Source organism: Lolium rigidum, chromosome 5, assembly GCF_022539505.1.
Source record: "Lolium rigidum isolate FL_2022 chromosome 5, APGP_CSIRO_Lrig_0.1, whole genome shotgun sequence".
NCBI classification, from domain to species: domain Eukaryota; kingdom Viridiplantae; phylum Streptophyta; class Magnoliopsida; order Poales; family Poaceae; genus Lolium; species Lolium rigidum.
This window is the reverse complement of record NC_061512.1, coordinates 22,296,760-22,315,659: the sequence shown is the minus strand read 5'-3', so window position 1 is coordinate 22,315,659 and position 18,900 is coordinate 22,296,760. Positions and strand designations below refer to the sequence as shown.

The 18,900-nt window shown below is 44.2% G+C and overlaps 1 protein-coding gene across 3 annotated transcripts; it reads right to left on the bottom strand.

The window, feature by feature from the left end:
* Window positions 1-1,045: 1,045 nt before the first annotated feature.
* On the bottom strand, window positions 1,046-5,835 carry LOC124652677 (serine/threonine-protein kinase Nek2-like). 3 transcript variants are annotated; one of them, XM_047191714.1, is made up of 15 exons: window positions 5,587-5,835; window positions 4,739-4,881; window positions 4,576-4,642; window positions 4,247-4,312; window positions 4,094-4,140; window positions 3,969-4,014; window positions 3,803-3,883; window positions 3,669-3,711; window positions 3,529-3,578; window positions 3,373-3,454; window positions 3,250-3,299; window positions 2,845-2,918; window positions 2,689-2,740; window positions 2,137-2,592; window positions 1,046-1,890 (listed from the first exon to the last, which is right to left on the bottom strand). In XM_047191714.1, the coding sequence occupies exons 2-15, from the start codon at window positions 4,822-4,824 to the stop codon at window positions 1,315-1,317; spliced, it is 1,776 nt and encodes a 591-aa protein (XP_047047670.1). In that variant the 5' UTR covers window positions 4,825-4,881; window positions 5,587-5,835; the 3' UTR covers window positions 1,046-1,314. The 3 variants fall into 3 exon arrangements, with proteins under 3 accessions (XP_047047670.1, XP_047047673.1, XP_047047671.1); XM_047191717.1 differs by having other exon boundaries at window positions 4,739-4,876; XM_047191715.1 differs by having other exon boundaries at window positions 4,739-4,890; window positions 5,589-5,835.
* Window positions 5,836-18,900: the final 13,065 nt, after the last annotated feature.

Below are 18,900 nucleotides of genomic sequence, written 5' to 3'. Positions count from 1 at the left end.
ATGTGATTTTTAACCGGGCGGAAGGTGCTTTGTTTTTGCAGGTTATTTGCAGGGTTATATATTGAATCCACATGTGGTGATTTCAGCGGCCAGAAGTTCAGCTGTACTCACTTATGGTGGTCGTACAAGCTATTTTCGGTTAGGATGGATGGCAGCATACAACTAGGATATAGAATGCACAGGCATATCATGTATTATTTTTTTCGTTGGCTCATTCATGTAGCCACTTTTATGTGATCCTTGAGGTTGTATGACTATAAAGCTTGAATCTTTTAAATAAAATGTTATGTGCATCAGTTTGATGAAGAGTCTGGGGTGCTATACCTCATTTCGAAAAAAAAATACTTTGCAGAGCTCTATATGTTATACCTGCACACGGTACTTGTGTGCTTAATAAAGCCAATGCGTCATGTTAGTTTGCGAAAAGTAGAAGAGAGAAGCATAATTTCAACTAGCACCGCTGCAAACTTGAACATGCATCATGAAAAGTTTCCCTAGGCTCCGCCAAGTTCTAGGCGAAGAACTTACCAATGCAAAAGATTGCTTGGCAAAGACTCTAGGCTCGAGATTTGCCACAGGTAAACACCCAAGACGCAAGGGACAGGAAGACCGTTCTCTCCACGGCACTACTGCGTGCCTCTGTCGACGCCCTGCACCATTCCAAGACATGCCCTGTGCTCCCAAGATCCACACACAGGTGACAACACCAGGCACATGGAGAGATTCGGCCTAGTGCCAAACCCCAGGTTTATTGTTTTTCGTAACCACATGGCCGCACCGCCCGTTTGGCGCCTAGCTCAGATCTGTGTTGTTGTTTAAGGACAAACATGGTTTAATTTATGTTGGAGTCAAGCTATACACAATGCCAGGTTATGTACACTGTACGTGGCATCTACCCCATCCAATTTCCATTTCAATGTTTGTTTAATTAGCCAGATCAGGAGGAAGCATAGGATTCTTCAGCCCATGGTCAGGAGACCAGGGGCAGACATTGATCCAATCAGGAGATGGATGGATCCTGGCAATAGGATCGTGACATGATTCATTGCAAGGGGGCAGCATGGCTACAAGGGTTTTAAGACATTGCCAGATCCAGAGTTCCAACTTGGAGTAGTACAATTCTCTACTACTAGTACTAGTGAACTAGCTAGGGGGGTTACTAGCTAACAAGTAACCTTAAGTTAGGGCAACACTGAGATGGTGTTCCCAGCACCTAAAACTTCAGTCCTAACACCGTCTTAACTAACCTGAGCTGAGCTACTTCGTCGCGCATTACGTTTACAAAAATGGCGACCGGAAAGGGATGGGGGTGCGCTACGTCGTCTCCTTGAAGCTCTTCGTCAGCCAGATGGCGGTCTCCCTGGGGGATGCCTTCTCGGGGCCAAAGGGCTTCAGCAGGATGCCCAGCTCGTCATACCGCTCCTGCTGTAGCAGCTGCGCGCTGAACTCCAGGAGCCCCTCCAGCGCCTCCGCACGCTGCTGGAACGACGACATGTCGAACCGCTGCAGCCTCGAGTCGTTGGAGCCCCGGCTCGAGGCAGCCGTGGCGTTGCGCCCCGAGGAGTCGCTCCCGTTGTCCCCGTCAGCCGTGCGCAGCACCTGGATAGTGCACTTGTCCTTGGTGATCGACTGGTTGACAGAGGGAGGGGTAGAGCAGGAGCCGTGGGCTGATGAGAGCTTGTGGATGGGGTGGAAGGGGTCTTCCGATGAAGCCAGTGGGAACTCTGCAATCCTGTCAATTCGGGGTGCGTTCACAGAGACATCGGGGGAGCCGCCTAGCTGGTCCAGAATGCTGATGCTACGCTTGATTGGTGTTGTTTCATATGTCGACAGCGGGAGGGATACCCTTCGAGCAGGAGCGCTTTTGCTTAGAGATGTTGTTGAGGGCAGCTGCACAGGAGAAATTGGATGCTCAGAAACCATTTGTACCGGCACCAACTAAAGAAAGTAGCAAATTCATGCAAATGCAAAGTCATGCTGAAGCCAACAAACTAAATAAAGATTAAAAATGCACCAGGACAAGAACTTAATAACTCTAAAAGAGACATTAGATGCTCGGTAAATATTGGACCATTTGTTTGGCACGTCAGTACTGTCAAGAGCTTTAAGAACATAGAACAAGCTAGGTGAAAATACCTCAGTACGGCTTGTTCTGGTATAAGATGATTTCGGAGTTTCAAACCGATTTCTGCCTGTGAATGTCTTGGCTGGAATACTCTTGGGAGTCCTCAGGATGCTTGGTGTCTTCGTTATCATGGCTTTACTAGTAACCTCTTCCTCAGCCTGGCTGCTGTCAATGGATAACTCTTTGAAACTCTGGGTAGTTGTATATTCTTTGATGCTCCGTATAGAGCTGACAGAGTTCCGCTCAGGAGATGGTTTGCTAAATGTTACAGTCCTCTGACTTCCCAAGGAATTTCTCCTGACCATTCTTCTGCGCGCGGAATCAGCAACATCATCAGGATATGTCATCTTCTTAACTTTGTCAGTCAGACATTCATGGATAGGAAGTATATTGCGAGTAGGACTAGATTTCAGTTGGACTTGAAACACATAAGGCTGAAGTTGTGGATGCTTGAGCAGTTCTGCAGCCTGGTCATGTAGTGGGTATTTTATTTACATCAGAGAACAATTTTTACTAAAATAAATAAAAGATTAGCAAAGACTAAGAGAATATCGAAAAATTACGCTTGGTCTGTGCTCTGGACTTTTCCGCAGCATGCTCTTAATAAGTCCCCTACTGCATTAAGGAAGTAGAACTTTCAGAAACATGCTCAGTATTCAGGTAAGAGGTGACAGGCAAAATGAAGTGAGAAACAAACGAAAGGTAGCTAACAAACTTACAAGGGACCAGAATATTTTGTGGGCAATGGTGATACTATTGACTTTGTAATCTTGTTAATCAGAGCTTGCATGTCCTGCAACAAAATAACGAAACCCGACCATCATCAGCTTCTTGGGTCTTAAGATGATTACTAGAACAGAGACAGTAGCACAAATATATAATCAAATAGACTAGGGCATATATGCAATACAATGGGTGTCTAGCGCTAAGTGTTTCTATCCAGGTTTACTAATGTATTAGTAGGACATAAGAATCCAAGACATGCCAAATAAATCTAACTAAAAAGCATAAAGTGTTCACTAAGTAAATATAACAATATTTTGTAGTTTTTACCGTCAAGTTGCAACAATGTACAAACGGTTTACATCCATCGGCAAAATAAAGAAGGCAAGTTAGGGACTTACAAAAGCTCTAAATGCAGGTCTGAGAGCAGTCATTTCGTATATACAGCATCCTGCAACAAAAGAATATAAGTATTGAATCACACATTTTCTATCTAGGTTCAGGAAAGTATTTTTTTCACATACCTAGAGACCAAATATCAGACTTGCTACCATATGGTATATCAGCAAGAAGTTCTGGGCACATATAACTTGGTGTTCCTACCACCTGGGAAAGGGAGAAATATAGTAGTAAGAACACAATCAGATATGTACAAGACAAAAAAAAAATTGATTACTTACAGAAGATGCCAGATCATCAGAAGTCAATATTTTTGCAAGCCCAAAGTCACCTGCATTATTAGATTTGGAAGTACATCATTACCAGGATTGCAGAATAAATACATAAAGTGCTGCACTTTTCCTTAGACTAAGCTACGTACCGAGTCTTATAGTTTGGTCTCTGGCAATAAAAATATTGGAGCACTGAAACAAATTAGCAGCTTTAGTATACATCAGCACCACACATTAAAAGACAGCTACCATTATATGCTCCAAATGAGATGCTGTTACTGACCTTGACATCTCGGTGGAGAATGTGATTTGCATGCAAGTAATCTAGAGCCATTAGGAGCTGTACGAGCCACTTGCAAAGCTTCTGCAAAATCAGAAAACAGTTGACAGTGCATTCCTCGACAGAACAAGCTAAAGATGCCAAAATGAAAGCAAGGAAAGAACCGCACCTCCTCAGAGAAATAGGTACCATTAGCTCTTTTAATAGCTTCAGACCTATAACAATAGACATTGTGTTAACTAGAGGGACTTGAGTTGTGACCTAACTATTTAAACGATATCACGGCATACGTACATGTCTCCTCCCTGACAGTAACCTATAATAATGCAGACATAGCATCCCTGCGAGTTTAAACGCACAGAATGAGCAGACTGGATATCAAGTAAAACTGAAGCAATTTCGCCTTCCTACTTGTTGATATACTCTTTTCTTGTACGTTTTACCTACCTTTTCTACCCATGAATCTTTGTACTCCACAATGAATGGGTTTCTCACTGTCGCAATAAGCTGCATCTGCACGAAGAACATTCCCACACAGCTCAGTAAAAAGACAGCACCGCACAAGGCAAGACAATATATATTGCAGGTTGCAAGACTCAGATCAGCTCCTCACTACTAGCCAAACAAAACTCAATAGCATCACCATGAGCAAAGTAATTTATATTACACAACCAATTCTTGGCCACATCTAGTCGTGTACCCAGAATGAAATTACTAACTAGGTTCCAAAAGATGAAAAAGTGTAGCTTGTCAAGATGAAGCAGAAGATGATTTACCTCCTGGTGTGCAGACCGGCGAGTGCGGTCAGTTTGTCGCGCAAGCCGGATCTTCTTCAGTACATACCTGCACAAGACACAGAGCTCCATACCATCAGAATGACTGAAACAGAACCGACCCCAGAAGGTAAGAAAGTGAAAGGGCAGTGGTAGTGAGCCTCACTTCTTCTTCTCCACCTTGTGCCTCACCAACAGAGCGGAGCCAAATGCTCCTTTCCCAATCTGCTCCAAAACCTCATACTGATCCATCGTTGTAGAGTTTGCAGCTCACACGCAGCAAGATATGTTTTGTTTTACTTAACTGTCCTGGAGGGTAATAAAAAGGAAGAAAACAAATCAGTACTTCTGCCAAAGAAATGGTGAAGAATGTGGAACAGCAAGTGCATTGAAGTGCCCAGTAACTCCAATTTTTTGGCTAAAGTAGCCAGCCAACACCCCAAGAAACATTTTCAGGGAAAAGGGGGGAGGGGAAAACCGTGAGCTCACCACATGAGAACACAAGAAAAGACAAGTGAAACCGAAATTACGGACGCAAAAAAGAACGGAAGCACTGGGTGACAAAACCTGCCGACAGCTCCTCCTAAACTGTTCTGAAAAGAAGAAGATGAAATAAAGGGGGAGACGGTGGAGCTCCGGGGCCGCAAATGTCACATCTCCAGGAGCAAATCAGTATTCAAGAGGATGGGAGAGAGAGAGAGAAAAAAGAAAAAGAGGAACAGCCCCACTGCACAAGTCAAGCGGCTGCCAACCCCGATTCAAACCACTCCAATGATTTATTTTTCCAAACCGAATCCCAAATGCCTGCTCCATGAGCACACCCAGCGAGAGCGAAATGATCCCCAAATGGCGGCGCACGGGGCTCTCGATCTAAACCAAGAACCCAATCTAGCTAAGTATAAAAAGATAGAGGAAAGAAAAGGGATGAACAGTCCAATCTAGCCGGAGCTCTGAAGCCTGAAATGCCAGCTCCAAGGCCGCCGGAAGGGGACGGGGAGGGCGCGGTGGACTTACGGGGTCAGGCGCGCAGATCTCGCCGCATTTGATCGGAGACGGGGAGGGTTGGAGCTTGGAGTTGAAGAGGCGGCGGCGGGGGAGCGGGGAGAGAGAAAGATGGGGTTTTTGGGTGGGGTTCAAACTCGGCGAGAGGCCCGCCTGCTGCTTTCCGAATCCCCACAGAGGTTATATAGCGCAAAGGTAAAGCGGAGGCGAGCTGGAGGAGAAGCCTCCCTCGCTCCCGAGGTGAGAGAGAGAGAGAGCAAGGCGGCTAGAGAGAGAGAAGGCGATGGCAGTGAAGAAGGAAGAAGTGCGATGACTGAAGAGAGGGAAGGTAGTAGTGTGTGTGGGGTCATGTGGTGTGGTCAACTTGGTGGGTTTATCTTATTTTTTCAAGGATTTTTAATATGTTCTTGGATTGCAACCATGATATGATGAGGACAAAAAGGGGTCATTAGTGTGGGTGATTATACTAATGGGCTGGTGGCATTTTATTTTATTAGTAAGGGCTTGTTTGATTCGAAGATTTTCATATAGTAGGTATAGAAAATATACAACATTGAAATGGCATGGTCTCTCCAATCCTATAGAATGAGAACACTACAAGATTCTGGATCTACGAGCGTTTGATTACACAAGAAAACAAAAGAAAATGTAAAAATAGGTTGGAGTGAACGGAATGTTTTCTCGAAAACATGGTGCGAATAAATCCTTTGTAGGAATTTCAAAGGATTACAACTCTATGAATCAAACAACGTTTGTAGAAAAACAAATCTATAGATCCAAATCCTACTAAAATCCTACACAACTCTTTTGGATCAAGCAAGCTCCAAAAACAAACATTTCACTTGCCATGTATGCAATCAGATGAAGATAAAAGAGGAGGACTTATTACTCAATAGTTAAATCTTCGTAATATACTGGTTGAGTTTCTTTTTTATACATATTAATTCAGTTTCTTCACCGAACAAATTAGCCCACAATATTATTCCCTACGTAAATTGACAGAAAGGATTTGGCTAGCGGGCAAAAATGTCCCATAGCCATGGCCCATGGGTGGCTGACATTTCTGGTAACCATACTGTAAATTGCCGCACGAGATTCTCACTCAATTTAATTATTCAAATCTGGTAGCATTGAAACATTTCATGTTCGATTTTGAGTGGAGGGGTAATGGGGAGTTTAGAGCTAAGGAGTTGGGAAGTGGGATGGAAATGAGGAATCAGGAATCAGGAGATAAAACGTACTACCTAATTTGTTCGGTGAAGAAACTGAATTAATATGCATTGAAACATTTCATGTTCGGTTTTGAGTGGAAGGGTAATGGGGAGTTTAGAGCTAAGGAGTTGGGAAGTGGGATGGAAATGAGGAATCAGGAGATAAAACGTACTACCTAATTTGCAATGAATAAGACATCTATTCTTTTTGAAAAGTCAAACCATTTAAGTTTAACTAAGTTTTTACTAAAAATCTTTAACATGTAAAATACAAAATAAATATAGTTAGATATATCATGAAATTATATATTTTCATATGGCATCTATAAAATTATTTGGCTTGACTTAAAAAAAAAAGTCTTATTCATTGGAACCGAGTGAGTATAGAGTTAGGTTACCAACTCATCCTAAAAAAAAATGTACATGTGATTATTTGCATGGTATTTTAGCATCTTCAATTTAATGCCTGCCTTCTGTGTAAACAGTATTTGCATGGTAAACCCATCGGAGAGGAGATTCAAAATTTCCGTTATTGACCAACCCCACGATATTTCGCTTAGTAACTAAATCCTTGACTGACAAACACAAAAAAAAAAGAAAAAAAGCGAAACACACGCAAAATATGATGTGCAGCGAATTTTCTCTAGAGGGGGCTTCAACTATCGCCTGGATTAGGTAAGATTTAAACACAAGAATGAAAAGAATCATTCTACTGTTTTGTTCCGTTTGCGCCGACTTCAAATTTTTTGCTTATATTATTCAGAAGATAGGCCCCCAGATCGAAAACTATTTGCTAATGACAATAGAGTACATAGGGTTGGGGCTCACACTATACAGGGAAACATTATTTCTCCTGCATGCAACCAATACTAGCACAACTTGCAGTACTATATAATTCACCCATAACTACTGTGGCATCTTTTTTATAAAATAACAACCATTAAAAAATGTACTACTGGATGCAGCCTTCGTTTTTCAGCGCAGGAACTTACCTGATCGACGAGGCTGTGCGTACGACAGTTTTTCATGGTCAAATTCTAAAACTTTATCGAAGTTCAAATAGGCCAAAATTAGGAGGCAAACATAATGCATAATGGTCCTTCTGTTTCTTTACGTAATGCATCCAACCATTTCAATATTCAAATGTGAGCAATAATTGGACCATGGCACGTGAGTGATGTGACAAAATAGCAGTGAGAAGATTCCTCAGTGGTCAATTCCAAAAGAGTAAAAAGTGAGGAGCAAATTTGAAACAGCGTATCTTTTCATCTATAACTAAACCTACAGACAAAATAAAAAATACATAAAATTGACAAACTATTTTATGATAATCCTTTTTGTTAATCTTCTTAACGTAGTAAGTCAATGCAACTGCACAAGAGTTTTAAGCGCGCTTTCCGTATGCAAAGATTTCCAAACATGAGTTTCTTCTGGAAAACAAGAGAGTGGAAAAAAACCGAAGGGACTCTTTGGTTCAAAGAAAATTAGAAGAATATGAAATTTCCCTATGATGACACCCTTCATTTGTTTCCTTTGGTTCAAAGGAATGGAGCAAGATAAAACACATACAATTTCCTTTGGTCTAGGTATTAAGGGGATAATTAGTTGGGATTTTACCATCTACTTGGACCTGAACTCAACTCCATATGTACAAGGTGTTAAAATATAAATACACTGTCTAGTTTCTTTTCATCTGTTTGGGCTTTTGGAATTTGCTTGTGCATCAAACTTTCATGGTATTAGATCCAAGAGGTCTCAAGTTCAAGACCATGCTCACGTAGTTTTCTTTAAGATTCTGCGGCCTGCAGCAAACTCATGCTAAAGATAGCCTAGACGTGAGGCGGAGTGTTGAATATAAATACACTGTCTAGTCTGGTTGAATTGGCTAGTGCATCAATCTTTCACAAAGAACAAGACTTAGTGGCGTAATAATTTGACAATTGTTATTACAATTCCTGTGTTTGTCTATTTTATTTTTGAAAATATGAGCATAGCATCGGCCTATGCATCATCCATTTGTATTGCAATGTTTCGGAATTTGGAGTATTACTGTGATTTTTCCTATTCATGTGGCCTAAATACTCAAGCTTACAAATTTCATGGGATTCCCAATCATATGATTTGAACATGATTTCTACAACACTTATGTTTTCTTTCTATTGCTGGGTTTTTAGAACCTGAAATGAAACAAGTCCTGAGATTTTTTTCGATAAAGAGCATATGTTAATATCGCGTAGATACCAATTACATCTAGCCTCTGCAACAACATCATGCCCTAATGGCATAAAGGATGCACACATCCAAAAAAAAATAGAAGAATTACAAAAAAATAAAAGCCCCGCTACAGAGATCGAAAAATCTAAACAGCAACTCTGACACCACCAAGACAACACCAGAAGATCAGCTTCTCCATAAGCGACGCCTCCAAAAAGAAAACAGTGCAGAAACGTTGTCGTCGCCAGATCATAGATCTTAGGTTTTCACCCTGAAGAAAGTCCTCTCTCTCAAAACAATGCCTTCAACAAGAACATTGTCACGCACAATCAGTTAAGGCTAGACCTTGGATTTTCACCCTGAAAGATACAACTCTGAACTTCTCCTGAGCAATCGCCCCCACATACAAGTCGATGTTCAAAGTCGCGAAGCTCCAAGCCAATTCCACCTCACCACCAAGATCCGACCACTATTGCTCTTCCACCGACCTCGGCTTTCATGACCTTCTCCGCCAGCACCATGGAAAGAAAACCCATGATATCAACAGCCAGCAGAGCCTCGAAGTGCTCCCTCTGAAACCAAACGGTCAGATAAAAAACATGGGTGCGCACGACCGAAAGCACCCAATCCAGCAATCTTCAGGCATTGGTTGAACAATGAATTTCGGCGGCAGAGCCTTCTGGAACATGACAATCCAGCCAACCCGGTAGGAAGAAGCATCCGATCGATCTTCACTTGGCGCGAGAGGAATCCTATGACAGCCACTATTATTCATGCCAAGCCGAGAAAATGATGAGACACGCAAAGACGATGCCTCCGACAAGGTAACGACGTCAAGCGACGCCGCCATCATCCACCAAGACCGAGGTTGAGGTGCGGTTCTCACCGGCTGTCCTGTCACTCCAAGCTCATCCCTGTCATCCATGGCAGTCTCCACTCATCAAGGCCTCCCAACGCCTGGCCCGAGTGGCCCAAAAAGGAGTGCGACCTACCAATCGCGCCCATATTACTGCCACCAACTTCTGGCCTCCCGCGTAGTCCAAGTGCACAACTAATATGGAGTAATCTAAACTCAAAAATTATTACGCCATCATTTTGATTATATGCAACTACTGTAAATGCATACCGTAGATATGGACTACGAAAGTTAGTTTCAACAATTTAAACCTTATTTTTTAAACAGAAGGCCGTAGCCCTGCGTTAAATTAATAACGCCTTAACGGCAAGTACATGGTGCTGAAGGATCAGCTTACAGGCTCCAAAACAACAAGCAAGACAGAGGATAAACAAGAAAACAACTTGGGCTTCGAGGCCATCAACCGTCGGAAAGATCAGACGTAGTAGACAGCACCGTGAAGACAAGCACGCCACCGGAGGAACCCGCCTTCGCCAACTTCCAAATCAACATTGCCCATGAGACATCCGTTTCCACCTCCGAAGAAGGCCCCTGCCTTCTCGCCCTGGCTCGAAGGGCGCCGTACCGTCGGGAGGCAGAGCAGCTCACCCGAGAGCGCGGATGCACAACCAAGAACAAAAAGTCAGGGAAGCGAACAACAAGCATGAACACCCCTGCACGCGAGCTTCGCTCGACCGGCGTCGTCGACCTCAGCACCAATCAACCGAAAGACGCAAGCTTTAGGACCATGTCACCACCGAAGACACGACAAGAAGATGGCAGTCGCGCCGCCGTGAAGGCCAGACCTTAATCCGACCGAGCACGCCACAGCAACTCCTCCGAGAGATGCCGCCACAGGCGACCATACCACACACAGCACATACCCCCTTCCGCAGACCCAAAGACGACGCCTCCAGGGGGGAAAACGACGCCGGAGCGCCGCCGCCGCCCAATCCGTGGATTTGGGGTTTTCACCCGGGCACAAGGAAGGAGGGGAAAAGGGTGTACCTCGACATCGCCCCCAAGAAGGAGAACGGCGTCAGAGACGTCGCCAACGTCGGGCCGCCACCGCCGGCCAGGGATTTCTCCCGGACAGAGCCCCAGCCCCATCACCCCGAGACGGCTCCAGATCCGAAGAAATCAAAGCCAGAGGGGTGGGATCTGCGTGGTGTGGAGTCGCCGTCTTCAGATCGGTGGAGGTTAGCGGGGTGGCCTCCACGCAGCAGCAACCACCGTCCACCGTCCCCTCGCCGCCCGCGCGACCAGAGAGGGCGGCCAACAACACCGGCGAGCATCTCCTGCCGCCAGGAATCACGCCGCCCACACCAGACGAGGCCGCCGCCCCGGACGCCAAAGCCCTCCGCCAGAGAGGCAGAGCCGCGACAGCCTCGCCGCCGCCGTCCTTGGCACCGCGCCGGCTTTCCGGCGGCCGCCTCTGGCGGCGGCAAGGGAGGGGAGGGAGGGGGAGGAGGTCCTGGGCGGCTAGGGTTTGGGGGTCCTCCGGTGTCGCCCCGAGCGGGAGCGACACGGGAGGAAGGGGAAAACTCCGCTGTCAAATCACAATTTAAACCTTATTCATATGGAATGAAAGAAGGCATGCATGTTAGAGTATTGTAGCTTATCTAACATTTCTTCAGTAAGTTATAGGATATTTTCTTCAAATATGTTCATAAGCACAACAAGTGATATGGAGAAAAATAAACTTTGCTCGTAAGATGAACAAAGGAAAACTACCAAAAAATAGTTGGTTTTATAGAACACATCGAAAAGTGTCTTGATCTTTCACAAAACGACGTCGCACTGGACGCTCAAATTCGTGCTGAGATGAAGATCGGAAGAAAATCGTGGTGCGTTTCGTCTTGATCAATACATCGGTTCTAGGAAAAGTGATCTAAGAACCAGAATCCTTAAAATAATCATTTGAAATCTCTACAGTCCAAAGAGAACCGATGACATTCACCTTTCTTTTCCTTTTTGCAGTCTTGTTCCTTCTATACTATGCTTTTGGTCGCATGCCATGGCGCCTTTTCTCTGCCTGATGAAATCGACACATTGTGCCATATGCGCATGTATCACCTTCTTTTGATGCTTCATCCATTGCTGCTCGGTAAAGCTGCTCGATCGCATTCACATTCCTTGGATCAAAACTGTTATCAAGCTAATCGCAGAAAATATTCTTTGTTTGGCTTCTCGATCAGTTGCTCTCGGACTCTCGGCGCAAAAGTACGTGCACTATATTACCCCCACGAAGAAAGATAGAGAAAAACAATGGGTACCTGCACTACGGGTTGCAAGCACACAGGTTAAGTCGCCATCATCCCGTAATTAAACAAGCGCCAAAATGGTTATCTCTCCGTTCCGTTAGGTGCGGCTTTTATTTTCTTTTCTGCTTGTCCATGCATCCAAACTCCCTTTTTCTTGTTCGTGCTGTCGTGCAAGGCCAGGGAACGACGAGAACTAAAATATTCGTCAGGGATTTATGTATGTGAACATGTCATATGTGTTGAGAAAGGTGACTTTGATTATATTCTCTCTTTGAGCTTGAGGTTAATGTCATATGGATTCCTGCGACGATTCTGTTAGGACAGCTTGCTGCTTCCGAGAAAGGAAGGGCTTTGTTGGCCTCACCCAAATCCTTTATTCCCTTGTCGTGAGTATGACGTGGATGTTGTTATTTTGGTACTCATTTCTTACCACAATGTAAGTCATAGTTTTATACAATTCATCTTTTTTTTTAAAGAACTTAATCTGCAGAAATAAATATCAATATCTGTAATACGAAATAAATGCACTGTAAAAATACATTTAATGATGTACTATTGATATGAATCGGTGTAGTGGATGTTGTTAGTATTTTTAGAAAGTTGGGTAAACTTAAGAAAATTTAACTTAGGATAAAATAAATAGGACTTTCAATAAGTTTTTTCCACTTCTTTCTTGATATTTGGCATGCACGTGCCATATCACAAAACATCAATAATATTTGACAAGTTTATTGGTTTTATACACCATACAAACTGAGTCGTGCGGCATTAGTGCTGAGCTGTGTATGTTGGGGCGGTGGCCTCGGAGCCGGAGGTGTATTTGTCGCGTTAGTGAACTAGCTTCGTTTGGACGACGGGTTTCCTCGCTTGTGTGGTTTTCAGTCCGGTTTTACTCATAAATAGGGCAATGCATGATTTTAGGCTCAGTTTTTCTTATAAATTAGGCAAATTTCTCTCTTCTAAATGAATTGTTGAGTAACATATTGTACTAGGTATAGGTCCCCGTGTTTTGTCAGGGTTGTACCTGTAATTGTACATGTGTTCATCTATATATACATGAGCAGCCGGCCCAATTGGTGATGTGCAATCTTCAATAACTCTTCTACATGGTATCAGAGGCCCCTCTGATCCTGACCTAGCCGCCGCCCCTCCCCCTTGGGCGCCGCCGGCCTCCCCTCCCCAGCACTAGCCGCCGCCCCTCCCCTTGGGCGCCGCCGGCTCCCCTCGACCCTAGCCGCCGGCCCTCCCATTGGGCGCCGCCGGCCCTTCCTCTCCCCTAGCCCTAGCCGCTGCCCTCCCCACCCCGGGCGCCGCTGCCCTCCCTCCCACCACCACCTTCCGCCATGGCCGGTTTCTCCTCCTCCGGCCCCTCCGACCCCTTCGACTCCTCCCGCTTCGGCAGCAGCAATCCCTTCGCCGGCCACTCCATCGCCGTCATCCGCGACATCCCCATCGCTGAGCGCGTGCCGGTGACGCTCTCCACCACCGCTGCCAACTTCTTCCCGTGGAAGACGTACTTCGGGCTGCTCTTCCGCGAGTATGATCTCCTCGATCACGTCGACGGCACCATCGACCTCCTCGCCATGCCGCATGACCCCGAGTGGCTCGCCATCAACGCCACCATGAGAGGTTACTAGAAAAAAAAGTCACCGTGAAGAGCCTACCAGAGTCTAGATCTGTAGTAATACTGGGTTGCAACACAATCAGTATTATTTAGCATACACATGCTTGATTTAAGAGAAATTTTACTGCTCTCACGAGAGAAATGGATTTATTCCTCCAGAATTACTACTCCTTCTACTAAATCATGGACACTTATTATGGATGAGATAAAATAGTATATTTATGTAAAACTCCCACGCTCCAATTCTTCGGAATACAAATATTTCTAGCAAGAAAAAAATCGACACAACTGTAGGATAATCAGCCGCACTGTACATATAATTGTACGTGCATATATAGATGCACGAAAATGAAATCCGACAGGTACCTTACTGGGTCTCACATGGAGGGGAGCAGTGGAATCCAATGCACAAATCGAGTTAAATACAGCCACAATTAGACGCATCTGATGAATCATACACGCATGTGAAGGAGGCAGCCTCATGGAGTTGAGAAAGTGACCCGTACTCCTTAACCCTCGACCACTGTACTTACACATATAACTGTAGAAAAAAGAATGTCAACTCAAGCCAGATCTATTGGTGTGGTTGGGCTGCTTGTGAGGTGGAGTAAATTGTGTGCGCGTCTTGCAATGGCACCCTTCTCCAATACCAGTATTCGTTTGCCAATCATTTTGTTCGTGTGGTTCTTACACATGGAAATGTAATCTTCGAGCAATCGAGCAACATTACAAGATTTCATTAAACGCGTAGTGTTCAACAAACGTACATAAAACTATCTTGAATTGATGAGCAGAAGTAGAATCACAAACCACATAGTGATACATAAAACTATCTTGAATTGATGAGCAGAAGTATACTCTGGGTGTGAATCATAAACCTCCACACACAACTGCGAACACACTATAGTGAAGGATCAGAATGTTTGCGGAGAAGACCTTCACCTCTTTGGCTTTACCCGCCCCTTTGACAAGGCCAGCTGGGTTCGCAATTCACAAAAACCGAATAATTGAAGGTCTTCTCAAGCTTTGACTGAATGACCGTCTTTGCTGCCTTGGCTTTGCTAGACATATGGGATGTTGATGTAGAGTTCACTGCCACGTAGGTCCTACCGAAATGTTATCCATGAGAGTCGGAGGCCATTAGGTTTTCTGTCTCCCGTCGGTGTCGCTGTCGATCTACCTCGTCTCCCTTGGTGTTACGGCCATGGAGGCACGGTGGATCTTAGTCCTTGTAGGCGGGAGGTCATTGTTTTGTTGTTGTTGTTTTTCTGTCTGTTTAGGATTCGTGTCCTACTCAGAAAAGCCGATGGTGATGACTTCTTTAAGAGGGATTAAAGTCCTCCCGACTAGCCTTTGTTCTGGTGATGCATCTAGCGTTGCCGGAGGGCATGTGGAGGTTTGTCTCTAGTGGATCTTGCTAGATTTGGTCCATGTTTATTCCGATTTATGGTTATTTTCATCGTTAATGACTGCTACTCTCGTGCGTTGGTTCTTTGGGGTCTTAGCACGACGACTTATCGTATGTGTAGTACAACGAGCTCTACTATGAGAAGCTTTGCCCATCTCAAATGAGGGAGGTGTGAGGGCGGTGGCGCGCCTTCAACTCGTTCGAGTGCTTGTAGTCATCGCTAGGTGGTCCGAACACCTTTCTATAATTTTTATTACTTTATGTATCCTTATACTTCTGTTGAGAATTATGAGTCGACTTTTCGCCAAATAGAAAAAAATGTTATATTTTTTTGACTTCGCTCTCCAAGGAGATTGGAGATTTTTGGCTCCCGAGCTCCAGTGCATATTGCAATAATTAAAAATTATATTCACATGATTTAGAAAGTGATGAAATTAAATAGTAAGAGTAGCTAACGATGTATCCCACAACCGTGTAAAGTCTCAAATCAAAATGTTTCGTATTTTGAGTAACACAAAATTGACAAAAATGTAAATCTGAGTATAGTAATTTCAAATCTCCAAAAAAAATATCATACTTTGTCATGCTTTGCAAGAAAGTGACGGTTTAGAAACAAATAACACGGCCAAAGAAAAGAGTGAAGGTGAGACCGATGGAGAGCACGAAATGAAGATGCATATCGTAATAAGGGCATCTTCGGCGATCCGACGTGAACAAAGCAAAGTTGTATGTTTGCGTTAAAACGGACACATGCAGGCCCAAGTCTAGCCGAGTGGACCAACCCATAGTGACCGTCATGTCTGCATCGATCCATTTATGGCTCAAATTTGGATCACAAATGCATCACACGAATATAGTATGGTCAACGCCTTCTCTCTCTTGCCCGCCTGCCAACGACCACGCCCGTTTCGCCTTCTACATGCCGCGTTCACTTCGCTAGCCTCGCCATTTACATTGGCCGTGGCAACTTCCTCCAACCATGCCGGCACCATGGCAAGGGATGGACCTTCCGGAAGACCAAGTGTGACCACGAGGCTAGCTAGTCTCGCGCCGGCAAGAAGAAGGAAAGGGACCGTCGCTACGTCCATGTGGACTACTCGCGGAAGCTATTCAAAGAGGGTCGCACAGTGCCCTGGCCGGATGCCAACCTGCCGGCAGATTGGCTACTCAACTCGCAGTGGGTGTCGGTGCCTCATGTACCATGCGATGGACGCGAGCGGCGCGGCGAGATCCTCCACCGCTGCTTTATCCTCCCATTGGATATGCACGAGGATCCGGTCTTCGATATCAACTCCTTCACTGGGCACTCCTTCGGGTCACGGGAGTTCGACCTTGATGGCGGTTGACATGCTTGATTAATCCCCGGCAACGGCGCCAGCAAATTGTTTGATGACGTTGAGACTCCAAGTGCAGAGTATCGCGTCAGCGAAGTATTTTCTCCACAAGGGTGACTCGAGTGTTTATATCGCACTCTCGGGGAACTAGCTCAAAGAGCATTCTCTTCTCTCTTCTTCAAGCAATCTTGCAAGTAAATAAATGCCTTGTGTCCCCAACTTCACCTGTGGTTGTCAAGCACAAAGTTTCGTGTAAGTAAATAACACAAGTAGTAATAAATAAAATATAAACTAAACTAGATAAAATAACTAAGTAAAAAACTGTAAAGATGTTGATTGTTTTTGGTATTTTGGATGCAAATAACAAAAGTAAATATTTTGTATTTTTGGATTAAAATAGTGCAGCAAATAGAAAACAATGTAAAAGCAATATAAGGGTGTTTTTATGATAAAAAGTGGACCAGGATTCATGGGTTCACTTGAGTATTCTCTCGTAAAGTTGTGGTGGACAAAAAGCAATTTATCAATGAGATATGAAGGTATAAGTAATATTATATGTAAGATCAGAATTAATATGGGTATCACGTCCTAACATAGAGGTGATGCAACACACCTCTATTATACTCCACATGAAAGAAACTCCATCAATCTTGTATTAAGAATTAACAGAGCATAGAAATAAGTACTTTGACATGAAGTTTGAATATCAAATATGCAACCTTGAACAAACAAGATCATCATTGCTGTCACATGATGAACATAGCATATGCATTCACTTTATCCTAGCGAGGTAGCAAAATAAAGGCAAAAACCATAATAGCTCTTGAACATATTGTCACTATCCAATCACTAAAACCTTAATACTCCATCTAACACACACATCACCTCACACACACTCTTGCATAGATGTTGGATCAGAACATAAACTTAAGAACGGGGTACATAATATGCATCTATCAATACATCTCACAATATAATAAGATCAGATATCATAAAGCAATATCATAGATCAAGGATCCACACATAGGTATTACAAATATGGAGATAATCGTGATAGCCAGCTCATATGACACTAAGTACTATGAAGAACATGAGAGAAATAGATCAAGCTACTGCCACAAACCCGTAGTTCAGAGGTGGACTACTCCCTCTTGATCATGGTGATGATGATGAAGACGTTGGAGAAGGTGAAGATCCCTCTGGCGGTGATCCTGGTGGAGTTTCCCCCTCCAATCTTCTCTGTAGCGCTCTCCATTTTGATGTTTCTATCTTTCTGCGGCGCTCTCCTCCCGAGAACTCTTCCGGGCCATATATATAGTGGTTTTTAGGGCAAAATACGTCGGTTCACGAAAGAATCAGCGCAAAAGGGCAATCGACGGCTAAACGGAGGTGGGTGGCGAGGCCAGACTTCTGGGTCGCGCCACCTATGCTCGTTTGGCCCTCGGGCCTTGATGGCGTGTAACTCACACGTTCGTTGGGAACCCCAAGAGGAAGGTATGATGCGCACAGTAGCAAGTTTTCCCTCAGAAAGAAACCAAGGTTTAATCGAACCAGTAGGAGCCAAGAAGCACGTTGAAGGTTGATGGTCGCGAAATGTGATGCGGCGCAACACCGGGGATTCCGGCGCCAACGCGGAACCTGCACAACACAACCCAAGTACTTTGTTCCAACGAAACGATGAGGTTGTCAATCTCACCGGCTTGCTGTAACAAAGGATTAAACGTATCGAGTGGAAGATGTTTGCAAAGAAAACGGTAAAAACAATTGCGGTAGATTGTATGCTATGTAAAGAATAGGACCGGGGTCCACAGTTCACTAGAGGTGTCTCTCCCATAAGATAAAGCATGTTGGGTGAACAAATTACGGTCGGGCAATTGACAAAATAGAGAAAGGCATAACAATGCATATACATGATATGATAAATATAGTGAGATTTAATTGGGCATTACGACAAAGTACATAGACCGCCATCCAAGCTGCATCTATGCCTAAAAAGTCCACCTTCGAGGTTATCATCCGAACCCCATTCGGTATTAAGTTGCTAAGCAACGAGACAATTGCATTAAGTATGGTGCGTAATGTAATCGACAACTACATCCTTAGACATAGAATCAATGTTTTATCCCTAGTGGCAACGACACATCACAACCTTAGAACTTTACGTCACTGTCCCGAGTGTCAATGAAGGCATGAACCCACTATCGAGCATAAATACTCCCTCTTGGAGTTAAGAGTAAAAACTTGGCCAGAGCCTCTACTAATAACGGAGAGCATGCAAGATCATAAACAACACATAAACAATAGATTGATAATCACCATAATCATAGTATTCTCTATCCATCGGATCCCGACAAACACAACATATAGTATTACATA